General features: G+C 48.0%; 1 protein-coding gene across 2 annotated transcripts in view; it reads left to right on the top strand.

Moving 5' to 3' along the window:
• FAM117A (family with sequence similarity 117, member A) overlaps nt 1-21,447 on the top strand; it is a 60,695-nt gene that overhangs the window by 29,100 nt on the left and 10,148 nt on the right. Inside the window, exons 1-2 of one of the 2 annotated variants that reach the window (XM_014541164.1) lie at nt 3,812-3,893; nt 14,349-14,518. In XM_014541164.1, coding sequence (XP_014396650.1) covers nt 3,827-3,893; nt 14,349-14,518 — 237 coding nt within the window. In that variant the 5' untranslated portion in view covers nt 3,812-3,826. Of the gene's footprint in view, nt 1-3,811; nt 3,894-14,348; nt 14,519-21,447 lie in introns of those variants that run through there. The other variant, XM_005868166.2, reaches the window with a different exon arrangement.

Raw genomic sequence — 21,447 nt, 5'->3', positions numbered from 1 at the left:
GGGTAGGTGCAGGTGACATTCCCTCGTGATGACAACTTAGTCCTCTGTGTAAGAAAACCCTGGTGCAAACCTTCCCCCAACGCCCCTGCTGTGCTCCACCTAAGCAGGTCTCCCTCTCCTAGCTTTAGGTTAACTGGACTGGAGTCATTGTGATACTGACAGTGCCTTTCTGAGACAAGCATGTGCCCGGTAAGGGGAACAGCGGGGACTTGAATTCGGGAGGAAGTCCATCTAGGGCAGTGATTCTCAACCTTCCTAATGCCGCGACCCTTTAATACAGTTCCTCATGTTGTGGTGACCCCCAGTTTCATTGTTACAAATTGAACATAATTAAAGCATAGTGATTCATCACAAAAACAATATGTAATTATATATGTGTTTTCCGATGGTCTTAGGCGACCCCTGTGAAAGGGTCGTTCGACCCCCAAAGGGGTCGAGACCCACAGGTTGAGAACCACCGATCTAGGGGCTTGGTATCATGGAGAATTGCCTGGCCTGCTTCATAGAGGTCACCTAGCCCTCCCGACAGGGTTATGGGCGGTCTTACCTCCTTACTTCTCTTACAAAACCAGATTCTGTGTAGAATTCTTGAATGTTCTAATAACCGTATGCTTATGTGGAACCTTTCTTTCCCAGTTACTTCCCAACTTTATAAAATAAAATCCCATTGTAAACAAATATTATAAATATTATTTTGTATAATAAAGCTATTTCCATGGTTTATATAAATGCTTTGTGGTTGTTTTTTGTGGTTTTTGTTGTTTAAAGAAAAAGATAAGAGTAACCAACTATCTTCTGTAACAAGTACTTTTTCTGGTCCCGGTCCACTTCATAGTTCATCTCTAAACCAGAACACTTGAGAGCTTGCTGTTTGCATTGGAGGGAGGGAGAAGGAGCAGAGCTGTGGGAGCATCAAGTAACAAGGCCTCTTTTGCTTTCTCTTCATCTTGAACCTCCGGACCCTCTGATACTTCCTTGTTGTTTTCAAATAAAACACCACACAGAACCCCAACAAAGGATGGCATGTGTTTATCTGAATGTGTGTATCTTGGGTGTAAATGTGTGTGTGTCGAGTGTGAATGTGGAAGAGTATATACGTATGTGAGAAAAAGTACACGTGAAAGAAAGCACATGATAAAGCAAGTGGGGCAAATATTTAACAATAGGCGGATCTGGGTAAAGGTTATATGGGTGTTCTGTGTGCTATTCTTGTTCTTGCATCTATAATTTTAAAATCATTTCCAAGTAAAAAGTTTAAAAACGAATATATGCCGGACCAATTTGTACCCTGGGAGAAGTTTTCTTCTACCATCCTCATGCCACCTCCAGTTCTTCCCATTTAACAGACAGAAATCAATGACTCATCTAAGTTCATGTGGCCCATTGGGGCAGAGGCAGGTTTGGGCCCATGAATTGACTGTTATAGTAGGTCACCTCTCAGGAGAGTTCATCTTTTTCTTAATAATCAAGCTGAACAAGGTGGGGTGCCTGCTGCTGTGTGTCCGAGCCCAGTCCATTCCCCACGTTGACCCAGCAGAGGGATCAGCAGGGTCACAGCAGTCTGCTGACACTCACGGAGCATATTCAGGGTGTCCAGGACTTTCTAGGAGAAAACTGTTTCCTTACTCTAAGAAACACTCTTATTGTGCTCTTCACTCTACTTTTTAAATAAAATACATGAAATCAGAAGGCCCTCTTGCACCAGAGCCACGGAGTATACCACTTCGCTTTTTTAGAAAAAAAGGCCCTCTTGCACCAGAGCCACGGAGTATACCACTTTGCTTTTTTTTTTTTAATTTTATTGATTTCAGAGAGGAAGGGAGAGGGAGAGAGAGAGAGATATAGAAACATCAGTGATGAGAGGGAATCATTGATCGGCTGCCTCCTGCATGCCCCCTACTGGGAATCGAGCCTGCAACCCGGGCATGTGCCCTTGACTGGGAATCGAACCCGGGACCCTGCAGTCTGCAGGCCAATGCTCTATCCACTAAGCCAAATGAGCTAGGGCACCATTTTGCATTTTTATAGTAAGGTTCTGAGGGGGAAAGAGCTGAATTTGGTTTAGAAAGCGATGCCAGGTTATGGGCCTGAGCCAGATAGCTTCCTCAGCTGTGTACCAGTCGGTTTATTGTACCAACTGTCTTCTGAATGTACAGGAACCTGAGAGAGAGCATCTATATGGTTTATTACAGAATGCCTGACCAAGTGGACAGGAGTTACAACTTCAAACACAAAGGGAGGTTTCACTCTTGGTCAATGAAACCTTCCACATACTACCTGACCTAAGGAGGGGTGGATCTGATGATTACTGCTAAGCAGAAGGAGTTAGAGGTTCAGACACTGATCTTTATTTCCCGCCCCGCTACTCTGACACCAAACCACAGTGTATACATCCATCAGTGCTCCATGAAGGCACTTGAATTATCCCTGACATTTTTACTTACTGATATTTCCCCTAGTTTTCCAGAATCGGGGTAAGTAAATGAGTCCTATGTAGAAAAAACAGGTTTTAAAAAGTCTCTAGCTTTCGTGTGTGTCCTTTATCTGGAATGTCTCCCTGCAGCTACCCTAGAGCCGTGAGACTGTGGTTCAGTTGGCATCAAAGGGTTTTTTTCATGGGCTCCAGCCAGTTATGTAAAATAGACCCATGAGCATTTACTATATTATTACCCAGCTTACATACTTAGGCAGTTGCTCTTAGGCAGTTACTAAGTTCTATCTGCTCCCCATTATTCTCTGATTCTTCTTGGCTCTGTCTACCCAAAATCAGTGCTGGGTGGATGGGCATCCAGAATGAGGGCACGATGCAAAAAAGAACCACCCAGTGGGTTGTCTGCAGCTTAGAAGTCTGCGTTGGAACAGCTGCGCGAATGGCCACAGCTGCCTGCTTAGAAGGGACCGGGACAACTGAGCCCTTTCCTTTCAGTTCTTAGAGACGTGGATAGGACGCCTTGGTAATTAACATTCCAAACTGCTTCCCTTTTGCATCAGGAGGATAAGACTCATAAAAGAAAATGGCATTACTGTTAAGCAGCTCGTGACTTAAGAACCAGATCCAAAGCCCATCTTTTACAGGGAAGATGGTGTCACTTCAGTGACTGGAAGCCCATGTGGTGAGGTGAGCTGACCAGCATCCTTCTGCTGTGAAGTCATCAGTGGTCAGGCATATGCTGATATTAGGATAGATTTTGCCAGCGGCAGACCTGTCAAGGCTCTTTCTGGAGGGGCCATCTAATCTTGCTTTTCAGGCTAGGGTTACCCTGGAGGCTCTACGCAACCTTTGAGCCTCCCTTAGGAGATCTGAGCAACTGGCAAGACCGGGGCGTCAGAGCAGGGGCTGACCTGGAAGGTTGCCCAGCACACTTTGGGGGTTTTCCACCTGTAGACACAGTCTGGGAGTTTGCCACTGAGTTGAGGTTAGGCTGGGTCAGTTCCAGAATGTCCAAGGCCAGGTGGGGAACCACTAGATGGGGTGTCGTGGTCTCGGGTATCTCCTCTCTGAAGCTGGGCACACAGAGTAGAACTTGAGTAAGGAGATGGAGATAACCAGAGAAGACTTTCTACCGGTGGGACTCAGGCCCACATAGCTTTTCAAGGCTATGAGGGTTGAGCAGAATGACTAATAGGATTTTAGACCCTGAAGACAAAGCAAATTCTGTGACTGTACCTTCCTGGCCCTGAGGAACATAACTGAGCAATTGCTCCCTATAGCCCTGCTCCCCGCTGCCCCACCCCAGCAAAATGAACCAGGGATAAAAGCAGAGGTCCTGACAGATTCCAAACTAATGAGGTGTAGCAAGTGAGCAAACCTGCCCTCTGAGCGCTGATGTCTACGGGGTGTTTACTCCAGCTCATCCAGTCATGTGACCAGACCTGCTTGTGGCTTGCCATAGGTAAATTGAGTGCTATTTATAATCTTCTGCTTGGGGGAGGAGGTGGGAGAGATCATCTGGGAGCCCACAACACAGCTGTCTGACCAGCCTAGGTAAGGCAAGTCTCCCTTTGACTTTGTGCCTTTTTTCTCTCTTTAACTTATTTTGCCCCAGGTAGTAACATGAACTCTGAGCTTTCAATTTAGCTGATTTGGTCAAGAAGCCTCTCTTATTCACCCTTTCATGGTTGGGGAATTCTAGAACTAGTGGAGCCTCAGACTGTTCTGATGTAACATACTGCCTTCCGGGGTGAACACTGAGACATCTGGAAGCATATAATTATCTCTTCCTGGAGTTGTTCCTTCGTAGATGCTGCAATCTCCCTCATTCAGTTCTGATGAGCAACTTCTTCCTTTTACCTCGCTAGAGTCTCCTAATTAAAGTCTTTTTACTACACTTTATTTTTGCACCCACACAGAAAGCAGGCTGACTACCATTACACTGATAAATTCTAATTAATTTCACCTTCCTCCTGGACTCTACCTATCGTCCCTTTAGTCATCCTTATCCATCTTCCCTCGGATCTATCTGGTTTCTACATTCCTTTTGAAGAGCAATAATGGCAAATGAATCCCCAGGGGTAACTTGGTTGGGCCTATATGAGCTTATATCCAGCTTCAACTGTGTTTCTGGACCTATAGGAACCCCTTAGTTCTACCCCCAGTCTTGCTCTTCTTGGGATGACGTGACACTTCTGAATATGGTTTAAAGTCTTCACATAGTATTTTTATTCTACGTTGTACTGATTTACATCTTTCAATTCCTTGCCTCAGATTAAGCCTCAGTCACTGTTTCATTTCTTCTCGCCCATCTTCTTTTTCCCCAAATTAGAAATCCAGAGCAGTGACCCGAGTGACCTGCCACGTGTGAAATTTTAAAGGGTTCAGATCCTTGCAGGGGAGTGAACTGAATTGCCGTCTTCCCAAATTAAGCCAGTTTTAAATTATTACCTCTCACAACTTTATTTTGGAAAAATTTCAAACCTTCAGAAAAGTTGTAAGCACAATGCATACCCATTTATTCTTCACCTAGACTCACTGATAACTTTTAGTCACAATCATCTAATCTCTCTTCTTTCCTTTTGTGTATTATGTATATGTGTGTCTAGACAAACATACATCTGTGCATCCCTGTGTGCTTTTTTGGTGAACCATTTGAAAATAAGTTGCAAATATCATAGTACTTTGCCCTTTACTTCAGTGGCTACTCCTGAGAATAAGGGCATTCTTCTACATAATCACAGTATCATTATACTAAGTAAATTATCTATAAGTCCATATCATCTTATATCCAGTCCATTTTCAGTTTCCCCTTTGACAACTTTTTTGTGTTGTTTTTGATCCAGGATCCAATGTCAAGGTTCTTGTTTGGTTGTGTCTTTTTAAAAAGCCTCTTGCAAAAAAAAAAAAAAAAGTCTCTTGCCCTGGCCAGTGTGTTCAGTGGTTAGAACACTGGCCCATGTACCGAAGGGTTGTGGCTTTGATTCCCAAAGACATGTACCTGGGTTGCAGGTTCAATCCCTGAACTAATCGATGTGTTTCTCTGACCTTGATGTTTTTCTCTCTCTTTCTCTCCCCCTTCCTCCTCCCTCCCTTCCACTCTCAAAAAAAAATTAATGGGAAAAATGTCCTTGGGTGAGGATTAACAAAAAAAATTCTCTTAATAAGTGGCTTATGTGGTGATACTTTGGCATTATGTAAATATTCTGTTCCCCCAGTAGTTCTGATATCCATTGATGGCGCTTCCTGATTGGGATATTATTGGGAGTTGTATAAAGCCAGTTCTGAATTAACACTAATGGATGTAAGTACTGACATAAGCCATTCAAAAGAAGAATTAAAAAATTGGGGGAGGGGGTTTGAATCATTGTAGGGAAGGCAACAAAATGGGGCCATCACATTCTGTCCAAGTCTTAAGTATTTTGTGTGACTTGGGTTGATACGAATTGAGTAGCAGTTATTTACACATACATTGCCATCTAGAAGTTTGCTTGAAGTCAGGGAGAAAGCAGGCTGACTAGAGCTAAAAATAAGTCGTGGTTGGTTCACAAAGGAAAAATTACTTTGACTATTTGAAAGTAATTCTATAATTTCCTTTTTTTCTCTCACTTGTTTTCCACTTTGCTCACTAGAAAAGGGATCCCTCACATCTTAATTGTCTTCCTTCCCTCGCCCAACATGCCAGTTGGTAAAGCAATGTTCCTGAGACCCAGGTATGTATGATCGTCCTGGTTCCTAGCAAGGGGAAGGATTAGGACCCTTTGGATCCATGGAGTGGCTCCTGGACCAAGGCAGGCATGACAGTTGAGTCTGACAATGAAAAGCAAGTGTAGGAAATGTAGTTTCAAAAATTCTTTATTGGGGAAAAAAGGCCTGTGTCTCAATTTGCTCTGTGGCATTAGAGAAGTCAGTTCACCTCTCTACATGAGGATGTGTCATGGGCCCCCCAACTGTAACACTTGAGAGCTCTGCCTCCCTTTCCAGAGGAGACCTCATGAGAGTATATGGGCTGCACACACTCAGAACAGAAATCAGGGTGCAGTTTCAATCACAACTGTCCTCTCACAGGGTGTGCTGTAGTTGAACCTCCTCAATCTCTGGTTCTTTACCTCATTTATCTTAAAAGACTACCTAAGAGCTGACTGGAAGTTGTGATTTCTCATCTACTTGATAGGAATCAGATCATTGTGAGAAGTGAAGATACTGAAGGGTTTATGTCTGTCTTGTGAGAAATTCATCATTCCCAAATAACTGCAGGGGTGAGGGATTTTTTTTTTAATTTTAGGGAGACAGGGCTAGTCTATGCACTATTTTTGCTATTTTTTCAAAGGCCAAGTAGATTCCAAAGGAAAGCCTGCTCCAATCAGTAATTGCTAGTATTTTGTTTTAAGAATGTCAAAATCTTACAGAACTCTTCAGAGAATTGAGATAAAAGGTGAAAAGTTCACCCCACTTCCTTTTCTAACTGCAGCTTCTTGAGAATTGAACAAAATGTCTAACTGCTGTCTACTCTTTCTACACACACACACACACACACACACACACACACACACACACACACACTGGGGTCATTCTTTTCCTCTTTGCTGATGGTGAATAGTTAGTACTAGTATACTCCTTATTTCCCCCACAATGACATCTCCAGATGGGTCTGTCCTGGCCCTTCTCTCCAGCTGCCTATAGCTGTGGTCTGCACCCTGGAGAGTCAGACATGTAGCCAGAAACGCTTTCAGTTGAGCTACACACTTAAATATGGAGTCAGTACTTCATCGAGGGCCTGTCGGAGAAGTTTTCCATGCAGATACAAATCTCATCGCTCTTCTCTCGTTAGGTAGGTAAGCCTTCTTGGTAAGGGAAATGTGATGTTACTGTTGATTTCTTCTTCCTTTTTAATCTAGTTTCTTTGGTTTCTTCTCCCTGTTATGGTTGACACGAGCTATTGCCTGGTGTTGAAAGAAGTATTCAAAGGCCCAAGTTTAATTTTCCCAGCTGGGATGGATGGGGTCTCCTTGGGCTTTCCAAGGAGGGTTCTAACTCTTGTACAGTCAGATTGGGGATTTCGGTTTGACCGCAACTTCCCTCCAAAACCCACACGTCCCCGAGTTAAGCAGTTAAGCGGTGCTGGAGCACTGGGAGCTCAGAAGACTGCCTGCACTGTTTAATCCCAGCACGTGTACTGAAATGGAAAAAGAATCCCTGTGAAGCTGTAGGAGGGACTTCCCCTACTTACTGCAACTCTGTTATTGGGGAAATGTTTAGAATTCTGAATCCCTATTTTACTTTGCTCATCTCCAGATTAACATCCCCCTTCCCCCCTCCACCCCCTCCAAAAAAATCTCTGCATCACAGCTAGGAGATGGGACAGGGTAGCGCCTGCTCCCTCCATGTGCAAACCATGTGCCCCGCCTCAGCCCTGGGCCCGCTTGTCCTTCCTGACTGAAGATCAGTGACTGAAAAAAGCAGATTGTAGAAAAATGTGTATAATGTGATCTCATTTTATAAAAAATATATATGCACCCATATGTGCCTGAAGAGAGGCCCGGAAAGATATGCACAGTAGTGATCTTTGAGTGGGGGCATGCATAGTTTTTAGTTTTCATTTTTTGTTCATCTGCATTTTCTTATTTCCCTCAACATATGTACAGTTTTTGTTATAAACAAGAGCTATTTTCTCTTTAAGAGGGGAGGCGAGACAACTCGAGCTAATAATGCTTCAAAGCCCAACAACATGAGAAAGTGACTCATAACTTGTTTGTTGGACCTGCTAGTTGTTGAGTTCTTGCCACGTGTGAGGTCTCACTGGCTGCCTTTCTCTTCTTCTTTCTGCGCTCGGGTATTTTGGGATCACTAGGTTTCAGGCTAACGGAGGATGGGTGGAGGGTAGCCTTGTCTTATTTCCCAGGCTTCTGTCTCCTACATGAGAGTAAAATAAGTGAGGTAGCGCCCCTAGATGCTCAGCCAGGACCCTGTGGTCAGGGCCTGATTTCTCCTCATGAGCTGCTAAGCCTCCGCCCCACAGTCCATCTCTGGCCAAGTTGAGAAGGGCAGCCACAAACACCTCACTTCCTGCGCCATCTGCTGCCTTCCCCCTTCCCCTGACCCTGTCTTGCCCTTCTAAGAGCTGTCACCTTTTGGGTACCAAGGATGGGCGTTTGCGGGTGTGGTCAGGCCTGAGCTGATTTCCAGCCAGGGGACAGGAGAGAGCACAGAGACAATTTGGTGATCCTTCTGAAGAGGCGCTGGCTGGGGTCCCTCAGGTGCTTAGGGATTGTAACCTTGTTAGCGGCTTCTCCTCCTCCTCCTCCTGTATCACAGTGCTTATCACAGAGCTGGCCTGTGGTGGGCGCGCAAAATCTGCTTGCCGAAGCAATCCGTCGGTCCCCTGCGGTGTGCCAGGCCCCTGCTAGCCACTCTTGGTTCCGTGTCTTATCTGCCCTTGGTGTGCTCTCCTCCCTATTGACTGTCCCCCAGCACGCAGACATTTGACTGCTGGTCCCCTGCACTCAGAACCCCCTCTCCCAAAGCCATAAAAATGCAGCAGTTGGGAGCCAGGGCCAAGTGGCTCTGGAAGATAGCACTAAGGCTTCTTATCTCCGGTGTGTGCTGGTTTGTTTTGTTTTTTCCATTTGCCGTTGCCCAAGAACCAAAGCATCCGCCACTGATCAGCTACAGGGTGAAATGGCCTGGCCCGGTGCCAAGCGCCCCGCCAGGTGGTTGGGCCGCGGAGGCTGCTGCATGCGATGGGCCGATAATACCCCACAGCGCTGTAAACAGGACACTCCACCCTCCCGCAGCCACCCAGCCAGTGCCCCGGCGGCCTGCTGCTCTGTCATGGCCTGTCATGATACGGGCGTCTCTCCTCAGATAGGAGAGCCGATTGTCTTGTTTTCCTCCCCGTTTCCCAAATCTGAGAGGGGTACTTTCCAGAAATGAAACCAGTTCATCTTCTGACCACAAGCAACCGTTGTTACTTTTCAGAGCTCCTCCGTCAACCATCATCACACAGTGGCAGAGAGGAGCCCACTCCCTAGATCCTTCTGGCAGGCCCGTGAGGGACAGCTCGTGAGATCTCTTAGGGGGTGTTCCTCACGGAGGTGGGTCTCAGTGGGTAGCACAACTTGAGTGCTGCCCCGCAGCTGCTGATGCCCACGTCTCCAGGCAGTTTTATTTCCGCCCCTGCGCCGTTTACTCAGGGGGGTGCCCATGCCGCGTTAGACTTCCCAGTGAAGGGAAGGGCTTTGACACTGCAGATGTGCACCTTCCCAAGGGATAGTGGTGGCTAGAACTCGCGCTGCTGTCTTGTCTGGTAGCCTCTTTCTAGGCTCCCTCACCCCCACCTTTAATCCTAAAGGACTGTGGTATGGGGAGGGATTATGACAGTGGGTTTGGCCTAATCTAGCTAATGAAGACTTTCAAGTGCACTTGTATCTCATCTGTTTTTTACAGCATCCCTAGGAGGGAATATAGGCGGAGTCGTGCTCCTGCTTGCCAGATGGGAGGGCAGGCCCAGGGAGGCTGCCTGGTGTTGGCTGCAGTCACACTACAGTACAGTGAAGGCAGAGCTGCAGTCAGTACTAGATCCCTCCGGTCTGAGCCCCCACATATTCGGGTGGGGGAACACTGCTTCAGCCTGTGGCCCCCTCCAGGATGGAACAAAATGTGTCTGATTTTGGCTTTAGTTGGGGTTGCATTTGGGGAGAACTTGACACCTTGGTTTAGCCCTTAATCAATTTTGGTGCCCTAATTAGCAGGTGTTCCCCAAACCATTTGGGATGAGATTTTTGAAATAAAAATCTAATTTTTAAATGCCTCCCTCTCCCCTATATTTTGGACATGAAGGAAGCATGGCATTTTATGGACTCTTCCAAGGGGCCAGGACATGCCAAGAATTTGGGGGTTTGGGAGGGAAGGGATCCTTGCTGAGGGCTCTGAGACAGAAGGTAACTCAGTCATTTTGTGGCTTCCGAGGAGCTGTGCCAACACATTGCACTAGGATGTGGTCACTATAGAAATAGGGCGAGGCCCAGCTGTCTCATTTGAGGAAAAGAAACTGAGGCAAGTCCTCTAGTTCGACCGAGCTGTGGTGAGACCCTTGCAGATCTAGCAGAGAAGAAGGTGTCCAAGGCTGCTGGGTCTGGATTAGGTGCTTGATTTTCCCCCATTCCCTTCACTCTCTCTTACCCGCTTCCTCCCTACCTCCCTCCCTTCCCCCGCTCTTTCTTTTGTATGTATGGGGTATGTTTTGTTTTGCTTTTTGTTTGTTTTGTTTTGTTGCTGGTATATGGAGGAGTAAGTCAGTACCCATGAAGTCCTCAGAGTCTTTGTAAATAACTTTGGTCAGAGGTGGCCAGAAAGCATGTAGAGTTGACCATAATGAGTGGTGGTTGGAGTCTCATGTCAAATTCCAGGACTCTGAGCCCTCCCTAGCCCAGGGAGCACAGGGAGTAAAGTACCACATTGACTGCTGCCCTTGAGATTGGAGTTCTGCTATAGCTCATGAATGGATGGGATATGAAGGGTAATGGAATGATTTAACATGGGTGTGGTGTAAATTGTCCCCAGAAGATAGCAGAATGCTTTAACCCCACATTTCAAAGACTTCATAACCGCCCCCCCCCCCCCAAGAAACCCATAAAATGAAAAAGGTCATTGTTGACCTTCAGGTCAGGCCTATTATCTCCTTCCCTGAAAAGTAGCTAACGAGGCAATCCTTCCTCCAGGTGTCCAGGAGATGTTCCAGCAGCCTCAGAGCATGTCCTCATCCAAGAGGGCCCGGAGCCCCAGTGAACTGAGATAGGAGGGAGGAAGCTTAGATTTAGATCTGGGACTGTCTCTGACTTGCAGGGTGACTGAATCCAATCTGAGACTGGGTTTCCCTGCGTGTTGGTTTCCTTACCAGTCTTTCCCTAGCTCCTTGGAAAGCTGCTGGGAAAATAGAAGATTCAATTCATTAACAAACTTTGTGGGATGGGGCAAAACTTGAGGACTATATAAACACAGTAGAGCAAAGGCAGCAACTTCTGCCAAGGGACTGGGAGAGGCGTCTCCAAGATATCTTTCTCCCCATCGCTTCTTTCTCAGCCCTGGAGCCACAGCCCTCTCCCTTCACACAGGGATGACACAGCCATTAGGATTGTGGCGTTCTGGCCTTTATACCAGTTTCTTGCTCATCTGCTACCCACCTGTTTCCTTGTTTCTTTGCTTCTCTGTCATGTGAACTTGCTTTTCCAGAGCCCCCACCTCACTGCTGGGCTCTTAAAGACATTGTCGGAGGGCCACAGCATTTTGGTGTCTGACTTGGCTGCTGACATAGGTTAGAAGCTCCCAGAAATATCTGATTGCTGCTTTTTTATCTTAAGTGCAGAATAGGAAGGTGAGTGATAGGAAGATGAGTGATTGAAAAGCTAGTGTAGGAGATGAAGTTGGAACTTGAACCCAGCGTGCCTGTCATTGACTTACAGGGCGACAAGGCGCAGGATGGGGAAGAAAGAGGTTGGGCCTTTCTGAGCCTCGGAGGAAAAGAGACAAGCACCTCGGGTGGCTTTACTCCGGGGGAGTGGGTTGAGCATGGATGTGCAGGCAAACTTGGAATCCATGGTATAAAGCAAGTTTGCCCTTACAGTAAGAGTTTATTTTATGCAAATACTTAGGCACCTGCCAATCACCAGCCCTATGCTCTGGGCACTGGGAGGGGTACAAAGATAAATTAGGGACCGTCCTTGGCCACAGGTTGTTTATTATCTAGGAGTCACACATACCCATAATCCAAAAGAGAAGGTGGTAAGTACCAGAAGGGTACAAAGTGCTGGAGGAAATGAGAAAATCCTGAGAGATTGTTCCAGGGGATCCAGAAGGCTCTTGGAGGTGGAGGCAGGCCTTGGTGGACTGATAAGATTTCAACCTTGGACACATGTGCAAACCTCAGAGGAGGGAAGGCCCGGAACCTGGGTAGGAAACTGTGTAGTGTAGTGTGTGCAGGACGGAGGCTTTGAAAAGGAGTGAAATGTAAGGGCAGGCAAGTGGGACCAAAACATGAGGCCTTTGATTACCATCTTGAAAAGAGGGCCTTTGAAGAGTTTTAACAGAAACGTTAAGATCATTTAAACTTTATTAAAGGAATGTGTTGTAATGTGTTTAAATCAGTGTATATTGATTTGGAAAGGTGTTTTTTGATATAAGGCAAAAGCACATTGTGAAATATGTACAGTATGATTTCTTTTTTTGTTGTTGCTAATCCTCACCCGAGGATATTTTTTCCATTGACTTTTTTTTTAGAGAGAATGGAAGGGAGGGAGAGGGACAGAGAGAGAGAAACATCAATGTGAGAGAGACACATTTCAATTGGTTGCCTCCTGCACACACCCCGACCAGGGCCGGGGGAACCTGCAACCAAAGTATGTGCCCTTGACCGGAATCAAACCCGGGACCCTTCAGTCCGCAGGCCAACGCTCTATCCACTGAGCCAAACCGGCTAGGGCTGTTAGTGTCTTTTTAAATGTCAAGCTCTTCAAGTTTATTGATACCTACAATCCCCAGTTCCTTTTGCTGTGCTTAATGCACAGATGAATTATTAAGGGATGAATACAGATGTGAAAGCATCTTGCTCTGTTTAAAGGAAAGAACCTTACAGATCTTAAGTTAGTAGTGTTTTGAATGTGGCCATGGAAAACATGGTCCACCCAGATGATTGAAACTTATAGATGATTCCGGAACCCTTACATGTTATCAACAGTCTCAACTTTTACTTTCTCCCAGAAAGCTGTAATCTAGGTAAAATTAAAGTGAATGCATTTATGACTGCTTTATTTTTGTCCCATTTAGCCAGAAATCTGAGATAGAGGAGAGAACCAAAAGACGTGGATATTTCCCTAAGCTGACTCCTCAGGCTCTATAGTTGAAAGTCAATATTATATCATTTTCTTTGTCTCAGGCATCTAGGTTCCCTGGGGCTGACCAATCCTGAAGGAAGTATAAGGAGTCCTTCAGCCCTAACCGGTTTGGCTCAGTGGATAGAGTGTCAGCCTGCTGACTGAAGGGTCCCGGGTTCGATTCCGGTCAAGGGCATGTACCTTGTGGGAGGCGTGCAGGAGGCAGCTGATCAATGTTTCTAACTCTATCCCTCTCTCTTCCTCTCTGTAAAAAACCAATAAAATATATATATAAAGAAGAGTCCTCCAACCCGGCCAGTGTGGCTGGCTCAGTGGTTGCTCTTCAATCCATGAACCAGGAGGTCACGGTTCTATTCCTGGTCAGGGCACATTCCGGGGTTGCAGGCTCGATCCCCAGTAGGTGATTCTCTCTCATTATTGATGTTTCTATCTCTCTCTCTCCCTCTCCCTTCCTCTCGCTGAAATGAATAAAAACATATATTTTTAAAATCTCTCTCTCTCCCTCTCCCTTCCTCTCACTGAAATGAATAAAAACATATATTTTTTTTAAAAAAAGAGTTCTTCAGGTAGTTGGTTGAATTTGTGTAGTGCTTAGGAGCCCTGCAGTGAGTGCTGAAGGGAAGGAGAAGGGCAGGAGATAAAAGATGGAAGAAAATTTGGTTTTTGTCTACTTAGCGTTCCCTCTCTAATGATGGGAAACAGTCCTGCTCTCAGGAAACTCAGTATGGAGGCCCCAGACTTCACAGTTCATAGCCCATTAGGAACAGGAAAAAGATGGAGGACATATATATAAGGTCATCCCAGTCCAAAGTAAAATGGTGCAAATTGTTTCCAGTGATAGCAGCCAGCTGGTTAATCAGGAGAGCTCTCTGTGTGTGCTTTTATGGGCAGCTTCAAATTCCTTTAGGAGGGGGCAGATGCACGTGAAGAGGTGGCAGTCAGGTAAGGCTTTGGAGAAGAGAGAAGGTTGGTTTCCATGCCTCTTCCCACCATGCTGATGTCAAGGGGCGTGCTGTGCTCTCTTCCAGCCAGCGTCCCGTGTGCAGTGGCCCCAGAAAAGCCCGTGTGTAGGCCTCAGCCACCTCAGGTCCGGCGCACATTCTCCCTGGACACCATCCTCAGCTCGTACCTCCTGGGCCAGTGGCCACGAGATGCCGATGGGGCCTTCACCTGCTGTACCAATGACAAGGCCACCCAGGTAATGCTCTCTCCTAACTGGAGAAGGAATAAGGATGGGGGCAGGGGCTGGCTGAGGAGGCCTTTGGTCTACTTTCCAACTCTCAGTCCTTGAAATTACTTGTCTTGGGTTTCGGCTGTACATATTCACCATGTAGCGTTTTGTCATCTAATGTTTACCAGCTCGGTTTTCTTTGTAAACTTACATGAAAATGAGTATGTATTGCACCTGACTGATGGGAGAGAAGTCAATCTGGGTTTTTCAGTTTGGCTTGAGTATTGATGTGTGGGTAAGCAAGAGCTGATTTTGGAATTTATTCTAGGTTTTAAAAAATGAGATTTACCTTGCTAAAATTAAACCGGGGCCAACATTCAGTTGAGTTTGCACTCCCCAGACAACTGGAAGAGGTGGCCAAAAAGTGTGTTGAGCCAGGATAGATCTCACTGGAGCAATAGGAGTAGAAGGCTCTCAGATAATGGAGAGTTGATCCCTAGCCAGCAGCTCAGTCTGGGATTTCAATGGACTCATTGGAGTCCTGTGGAGCCCAGGTCCCCTTTCTTCACGACGGCCTTTTCACTAAGCATCGTGAACTTGGAAGGAATCGCCGCAGATCATCCAGCCCATTTGTCAGCTTTTGAATAAGATAGTGTTAGCCTGAGCAAGAAGTCATCTGTGATATTATACAAAGATATTTCTTCATCTGATTCAAGACTTCAACAATCTCAGCCGTCATGTTGTTAAGAGTCAAACATTTTCCCTTTTGATGTAGTTTAAACCTATTCCTGTTCAACCTCAGAACAAATGAGTTGTCCTCAGGAAGGAAGATACGGGCTCAGAGGCAAAGCAGCATCCTGGGGATACTGGGCAAGTCAGCTCTTCCTATGCAGCTTGGGGGGGGTGGGGGTGGGGGGGGCAGTGCCCGCTCTGCCTGGCTGTAGATGGGGTGGGTGGTGGCCAAATGTGAAAGTGTTTTGTGCGCTCACTTTACCCTGCCTCCTCTTCTGAGCACATCACGCCAGTCCCTTTCTTTCCTTTATTTTTTTTAATGAGGCCCGTTTTCCAATGTTATTAGTGAGAGTCTGAATGCCCAGCACTGTTCTTGGCATGTTGGAGTGAAGAATAAGGAAATGAGAACAAGATTTGGCCTCTGTGAGTCTGGGTGCCAGTTCCATGAAGGCCAGTGAACAAACAGCCAAGGGATGAGTGAGGCCACGTATCTGGCACATTTCAGAGGAGGGGAATTCTCATGGGAATACCCTACGTTGACCCTACAAGAATTTACTGCTGTTGAAATCGATGGCTCCCTTTAGATCTATGAACAGAAAGTGAAGGGAGAACACACTCCAGGTGGCAGACAGAGCAGGTCTACTTCCTGGGAGCCCTGGGAACTGTTGCTCCCTGTACCCTTAGAAAAGGGCAAGTAGGATAGGTCATGCTTCCCCGTCACCGACCTGGAGCACACACCCCTTTCTCTTTTGAGAGTAGTGTTTAGCCCAAATAATGTATGTAGTCAAGGAGGGCTTCCTGGAGGAGCAGGACTTGAGGTTACTTCACGTGTGTAAGCTCATGAATGCATCCCTCTTTGTCAGATGGCAGGCTGCCATGTAGCCTGTCTCTGTCATTTCCTGCTGCCAGACTTCTAGGAAGCCTCCATCCCACTCTTCACATAGCATTCTCTGTGTCAACTCAAGGCAGGGTTGGCCTCGGATGTTTCCCCGCCGGATTTAGAGGCATGGACTCTAGGCTGTGTGTTGCTGCTCAGGCTCCAACTGCAGGCCAGATCTTTTATATAACAAGTCTGGGCTTCCTGCCACAGCAAGACAGAGGTCAGCGATGCGCCTCCATGGGTCTGGCAGGGCCGAGCTGTGCAGCTTTCCTCTTTCCCTGGGATGGGCTCCAGCCCTCGAGGAACTCTTAGCAACCTGTCAATATTGTGGCTGCAGTCAGGAGGTGGGAGAATTCTGATCAACGTAGGCATCCAAACCAAGTATGCGCTCTGCCCATCTTTCATTCCTGGCCTTCTGGGAATTTTCTGCTTCTAGGTTTTGGGCACCATTCAAATGCCTGCTTGGGTCCCTGGCCTGGCACAAGCTACCTTCCACACTGGTATTACACCATGATGACCTGAGGCTCTTCTGGCGTGTCCCTACTGAGCATGGGTATATCACCCAGAATGGACTGGAGATGAGTTTTTTGTTTTGTTTTTTAAATATATTCTATTGATTTTTCACAGAGAGGAAGGGAGAGAGATAGTCAGAAACATCGATGAGAGAGAAACATCGATCAGCTGCCTCCTGCACATCTCCCACTGGGGATGTGCCCGCAACCCAGGTACATGCCCTTGACCGGAATCGAACCCGGGACCCTTCAGTCAGCAGGCTGACACTCTATCCACTGAGCCAAACCGGTTTCAGCAATGGAGATGAGTTTTTATTGGGGAGATACTAGGGAGTAAGATGAAAGGTAGGGAGGTGGGATCTACCAAAGTCTTTGAAAGCTTTTAAACTGTTAAAAATAAATTGGCGCCCTCTCTTACCCTAAGTTTTCTGAGCTTGAGGGGGCCTGTTCCCACCCCTACCCCACATTCTGCCCTTTCTCTTCCAGCCACACCAATATAGTATCCACTATATCTGGCTGGCCTTCACTTCTGCACTCTTACTCCCTTCACCGCCTGCACCTCTAACCACCCCCACCCCCTCTTCCCCACCACCCAGAGCCAGCAGCCAGAGTGTGTGTTTGGAGACCTCATCAGCCCCGGCATTCCTGGGGGCCTGACTTGCAGTAAAGACAGGGAACCACTGTGCAACTCCCTTTTCTGAACCCCATAGAGTAAGCAGGAGCCCTGCCCGTTCCGGGCAAGTTTCAGACCTGGGCAGCAAGCACAGAACACCTGCCAGCTATTTAGATAGCCAGTCGGGCTGCATCCTCAAGGCTTCCTCACAGGCAGAAGGTGGAGTGAAAAGCCCTCCGTTGTCGAATATAGCAGGTTGACAACAGCCCCAGTAACCCTCCCTGGGCCTAGCTGTGTTTTAAGCCCTTAGGCAGGCACAGGTAGTGTCCAGACAATTTAGAGTGTGACATGGAGGGCTGAGTTCCCCCGCTGCTTGGGGCAGGGGAGGAGGAGAAGTGGATGGGTCCCATTGGGAAGCTGGTGGTCCGGGAAGGAGAGGAGGTCTGAATGTGGTGCTCGGGGAAGGAATGCTTTGGAGATGCTGCATGTTCTGAGGCAGGACGAGCAATGGGAGAGGGATGAGCAGGTCTCCCAGAGACCAGCTTGGTGAGACCAAGGAAGTGCTCAGGTGCAGCAGGAGCTGGACGCAGAGTGGCCAGCCAGGGAGGAGGAGGAGGGCTTCTGTGCAGTCACCCTCATCTGGAGGACTTGTCAGGATTCTCCAGATCAATCTGAATATGTGCTCCCCTCTCCGGACCACTCTTCCCCCAACTCAGCTGGTAAACTAGAGCTGGCTGCCAAGTGGCCTCTCCTAGCGGCTGGACCTGGGCCAGGGTGGTGGTGGCCCCACATGCCGGTTGTGGTCACCCCTCTCTCTCCTTGCTGTGCAAAGCACTGGAGTCTTCTGCACTCTTCTGGAGGGAGGAAGTGGTCTCACCACAGCTGGCATGGCTGTTTGAGCAAAATTCCCCTGCTGGTGTTCTCATCTGTAGACAGATGGGACCCTGGGTACCTGCTCTGCCTCCCTCCACCCACCGCCCCCTCTTCTGTTCATCCCCAGCCTCACTTGTTCCAGGGGAGGTGGGGAAGCCTCCATGACAGACTTGTTTCTTAGGCCTGACTTACCCTTTAGGAAAAAAGATGGCTTAAGTCCTTGACAAACCTCATGGAGTGTCCTGAAGGCAGGAGGCAAGGGTGGCATCTTTGTCTGGGAAGACTTCCCTTTCTGTGACTTGCCCTACCTGTGTCATGTCTTCCTCCTTCTCCCAAGCCAGTGCCTTAACATTTAGTGATGACACACAATTCAGTTCGCCCTTCATGGGCCTGCCTTTGTGGGTGTGGGGGCCTGGGCACAGCGCCCACTTCCCCAAATGGTGAGCAGGACCAGTTGTTCAGCATATGATGTGACAACAGCACAGAATGTTTGAAAATGGGTTCATGATGGAAAATGTGAGCGTTGCATAGTCACTGTAGGGCCAGAGATGGTGGCCTTGGCCACCTGCAGCCAGAGTTCTCAGAACTGGCCGGCAGACCCCCCTCAGAGTCTTTCCTGTCTCTGTCTGGCCAGAGTCCCAGGGGGCCGATTCCCTGCTGGATTTCATTTCAACACGTAATTACTGACCATCTGTACCAAGCCAGGCACCATGCTGTCCTGGGCCTCCACACAGGTCTACTGGGTTATGCTCCTCGGACCCAGCTGGGCTCTGCCAACGTCACTGGAGACAACACAACTAGACTCTTCCTGCCGCAGAGTCCAGGCAGACACTTAGCTGGGTGGGGGCAGAGAAACAGACTATAGTTGGGAGCGTTTTCAGCTCCATTTGGCCTCTGCCTTGTTCTATCAGGCTGGTCTTTGGAAATCTCTCCTCCGTCCCCATGCCCAGTTATCCTTCCACATGGTGCTCTGGGACCCCAGAACCCCAGGCAAGGCTTCCTTGCTCTAACCCACATTCAGTTTTGCATAATCCGAGCATCATCTGCACAGTTGGCTAGTAAATAGCCCTGCTTTTCCTTCAGCTGCTCCCCCCGGGCCAGGGTGTTCAAACAAATCTGTTCCAGTGCATGAGTCCCGTTGACCAACATGACTTTGGCCTGCTGAGCACAGGCTCCACCCTGCTTCCAAAGGGTCATCTGGAACGACTACTTACCGTGCTGTCACGCAGCATGGCTTGGCTCCTGTTGTGCCCTAGAGGGTTGCTCTTTGAAGGGTAGCCTTCAATAGCCGTGACTTCTCTATGCTCCAAGGAGACCTCAGTGGTGAGACCCAGAGGAGGAGGGGCTTGTCCACCCAGGGGCACTGAAAATAAGGGGCAGGGCATGGCCCCCACTCTTGACGCTCCCGGTTCAGTAGGAGGCACCAAAGACCACACTTGTGCACATGCCTGCCATGAGAACTCTCAAGGCCAGCATGTAAACAGCTTCAAACACAGCATAACCTAAGTATAGGTACCCAAAGCTGCTATAACAAATTACTTCAAACTTAGTGACTTAAAACAACAAAAATTTATTCTCTCACAATTCTGGAGGCCAGAAGTCCAAATTCCATTTCACTGGGCCAAGATCAAGGTGTTGGCAGGGCTGCACTTTCTCTCGAGGCTCTCTGGGAGATCCGTTCCTTGCATCTTCCAGCTTCTGGTGGCTGCCAGCATTTTTTGGCTTGTGGCCACATCACTCCCATTTCTGCCTCCATGTCACATCGTCTTTTCTTCTGTGTCTGTCTAATCTCCCGCTGTCTCTCATAAGGACACTTGTAATGGCATTTAAGGCCCACCCGGATAACTCAAGATAATATTTTTTCCACCTTGACTTAATCACATCTGCCCAAACGTGACTGCCTAAGTAACATTTACAGGTTCCAGGGATTAGGACCTGGTACTGTGGGGGACCATTTTTTCAATCTGTCACATCTATTGACCTCCCACTGCTGTGCCCCTGGCTCCCTCTGCTCCAGCCGCACTGACTTCCTCATCGTTCTCCACACATCAGGCTCGCTCCTGCTCCAGGGCCTTTGCATCTGCTATGCCCGCCGCCTGGATCACTCTTACGGGGCTCCCTCCCTCATCTCCTTCAGGTTTTTCTTCAGGCATTACGTTTTCATTGAAGACTTCTGGACATTTAAAATCATGTCGGTCTCCCCATCGTCCCACCCACATCCCAGCATTCCCAGCCCCTTTCTTTGGTGTACTTTTCTCTTTAGTACTTGTCATTGTTGAGACTGTGTCCCCCAACTAGAACATAAACTCGCGGGGGAAGAGGATTTTTCTTGGTTTGTGCATCGTAGTGTCCCCAGCACCTGGAACACTGCCTGACACGGTTTGCATTCAGGAGCTATTTGTTGAATGCATGAATAAGAAGAAGGAGCTGGGATTGGTTTGCCTGGGTAGGACAGAACCAAATATGGAGAGGAGAGCCCATGGGATGGAGGGTGAGACGGTGATATCTACGGCCGGGGTGGAGTGTTGAGGCAAAGGGGTGGCCTTGGTAGCACAGTTTACACACAGTAGGCAATAGTTGCTGGAAGACATTGCAGAACAGAGCGCAGGGAAGAAAAGCAGATTGAGAGAGGAGATGATCCTCGCTGCCGTGAATTTTCACATCCTTTCTAAACTCCAGCGCGAGCCTACATTTCTCCTTCCACCCCCTCACATGTTTCAGAAGAAAGAAGGCAGTTGAAGAGTTTGCCAGAGATGTTAGTGGAACCGGTGGCAGCCTGAATGTGGCTGTTTTTACCTCTCACCACCCACCTGTGAATACAGCATCTTCTTGGAGGAGGGGAAGTGGGCACATCACCTTAGCCTTTGTCTTCCCTCCCCCATAGCCTCCGCCACCTTTCCAGGGACAGCAGGCTAGTGCGAGACTCAGCACTTTGATTAGCAGAGCTAGTCACCTATGGGGTTGGCTTTGGAGCCCCAGATGGAGGAGAGTTCATGCACCCGCCGAGCCGAGGGGGCTGAGGGGGAGGGGGACTTCCTCCTCACTTTTCAATCTATGCAGCAGCCATTTCTGAGGTTCCCTCTGCCAACTCTGGTTCAGAGAGATGTAGGCATCTGGGAGTAGACAGCTGCTTGCTTTCCATAGACTGTCAGGCAGCTTCACCTCTAGGGCTTTGGGGTCTGGGCCAGAGGATGTGCTGCCTGCCTTTTTCCTAAAGGAGGGGACTGTGGGGGGATGGATCTCTGATAGTCTCCCGTGGTGCTAGCCTCAGGGAAGGGAAGTAGGCAGTTGTCTCACCCTGGCTGTTGTTTCAGCCCAGCCGAGGTTCTGATGGGTGGGCAGCTGG

The sequence above is a fragment of the Myotis brandtii genome, unplaced genomic scaffold (genome assembly GCF_000412655.1).
Source record: "Myotis brandtii unplaced genomic scaffold, ASM41265v1 scaffold265, whole genome shotgun sequence".
NCBI classification, from domain to species: Eukaryota; Metazoa; Chordata; class Mammalia; order Chiroptera; family Vespertilionidae; genus Myotis; species Myotis brandtii.
Note: the sequence above shows the minus strand (reverse complement) of the source record. Positions and strands in the feature narration are given on the sequence as shown.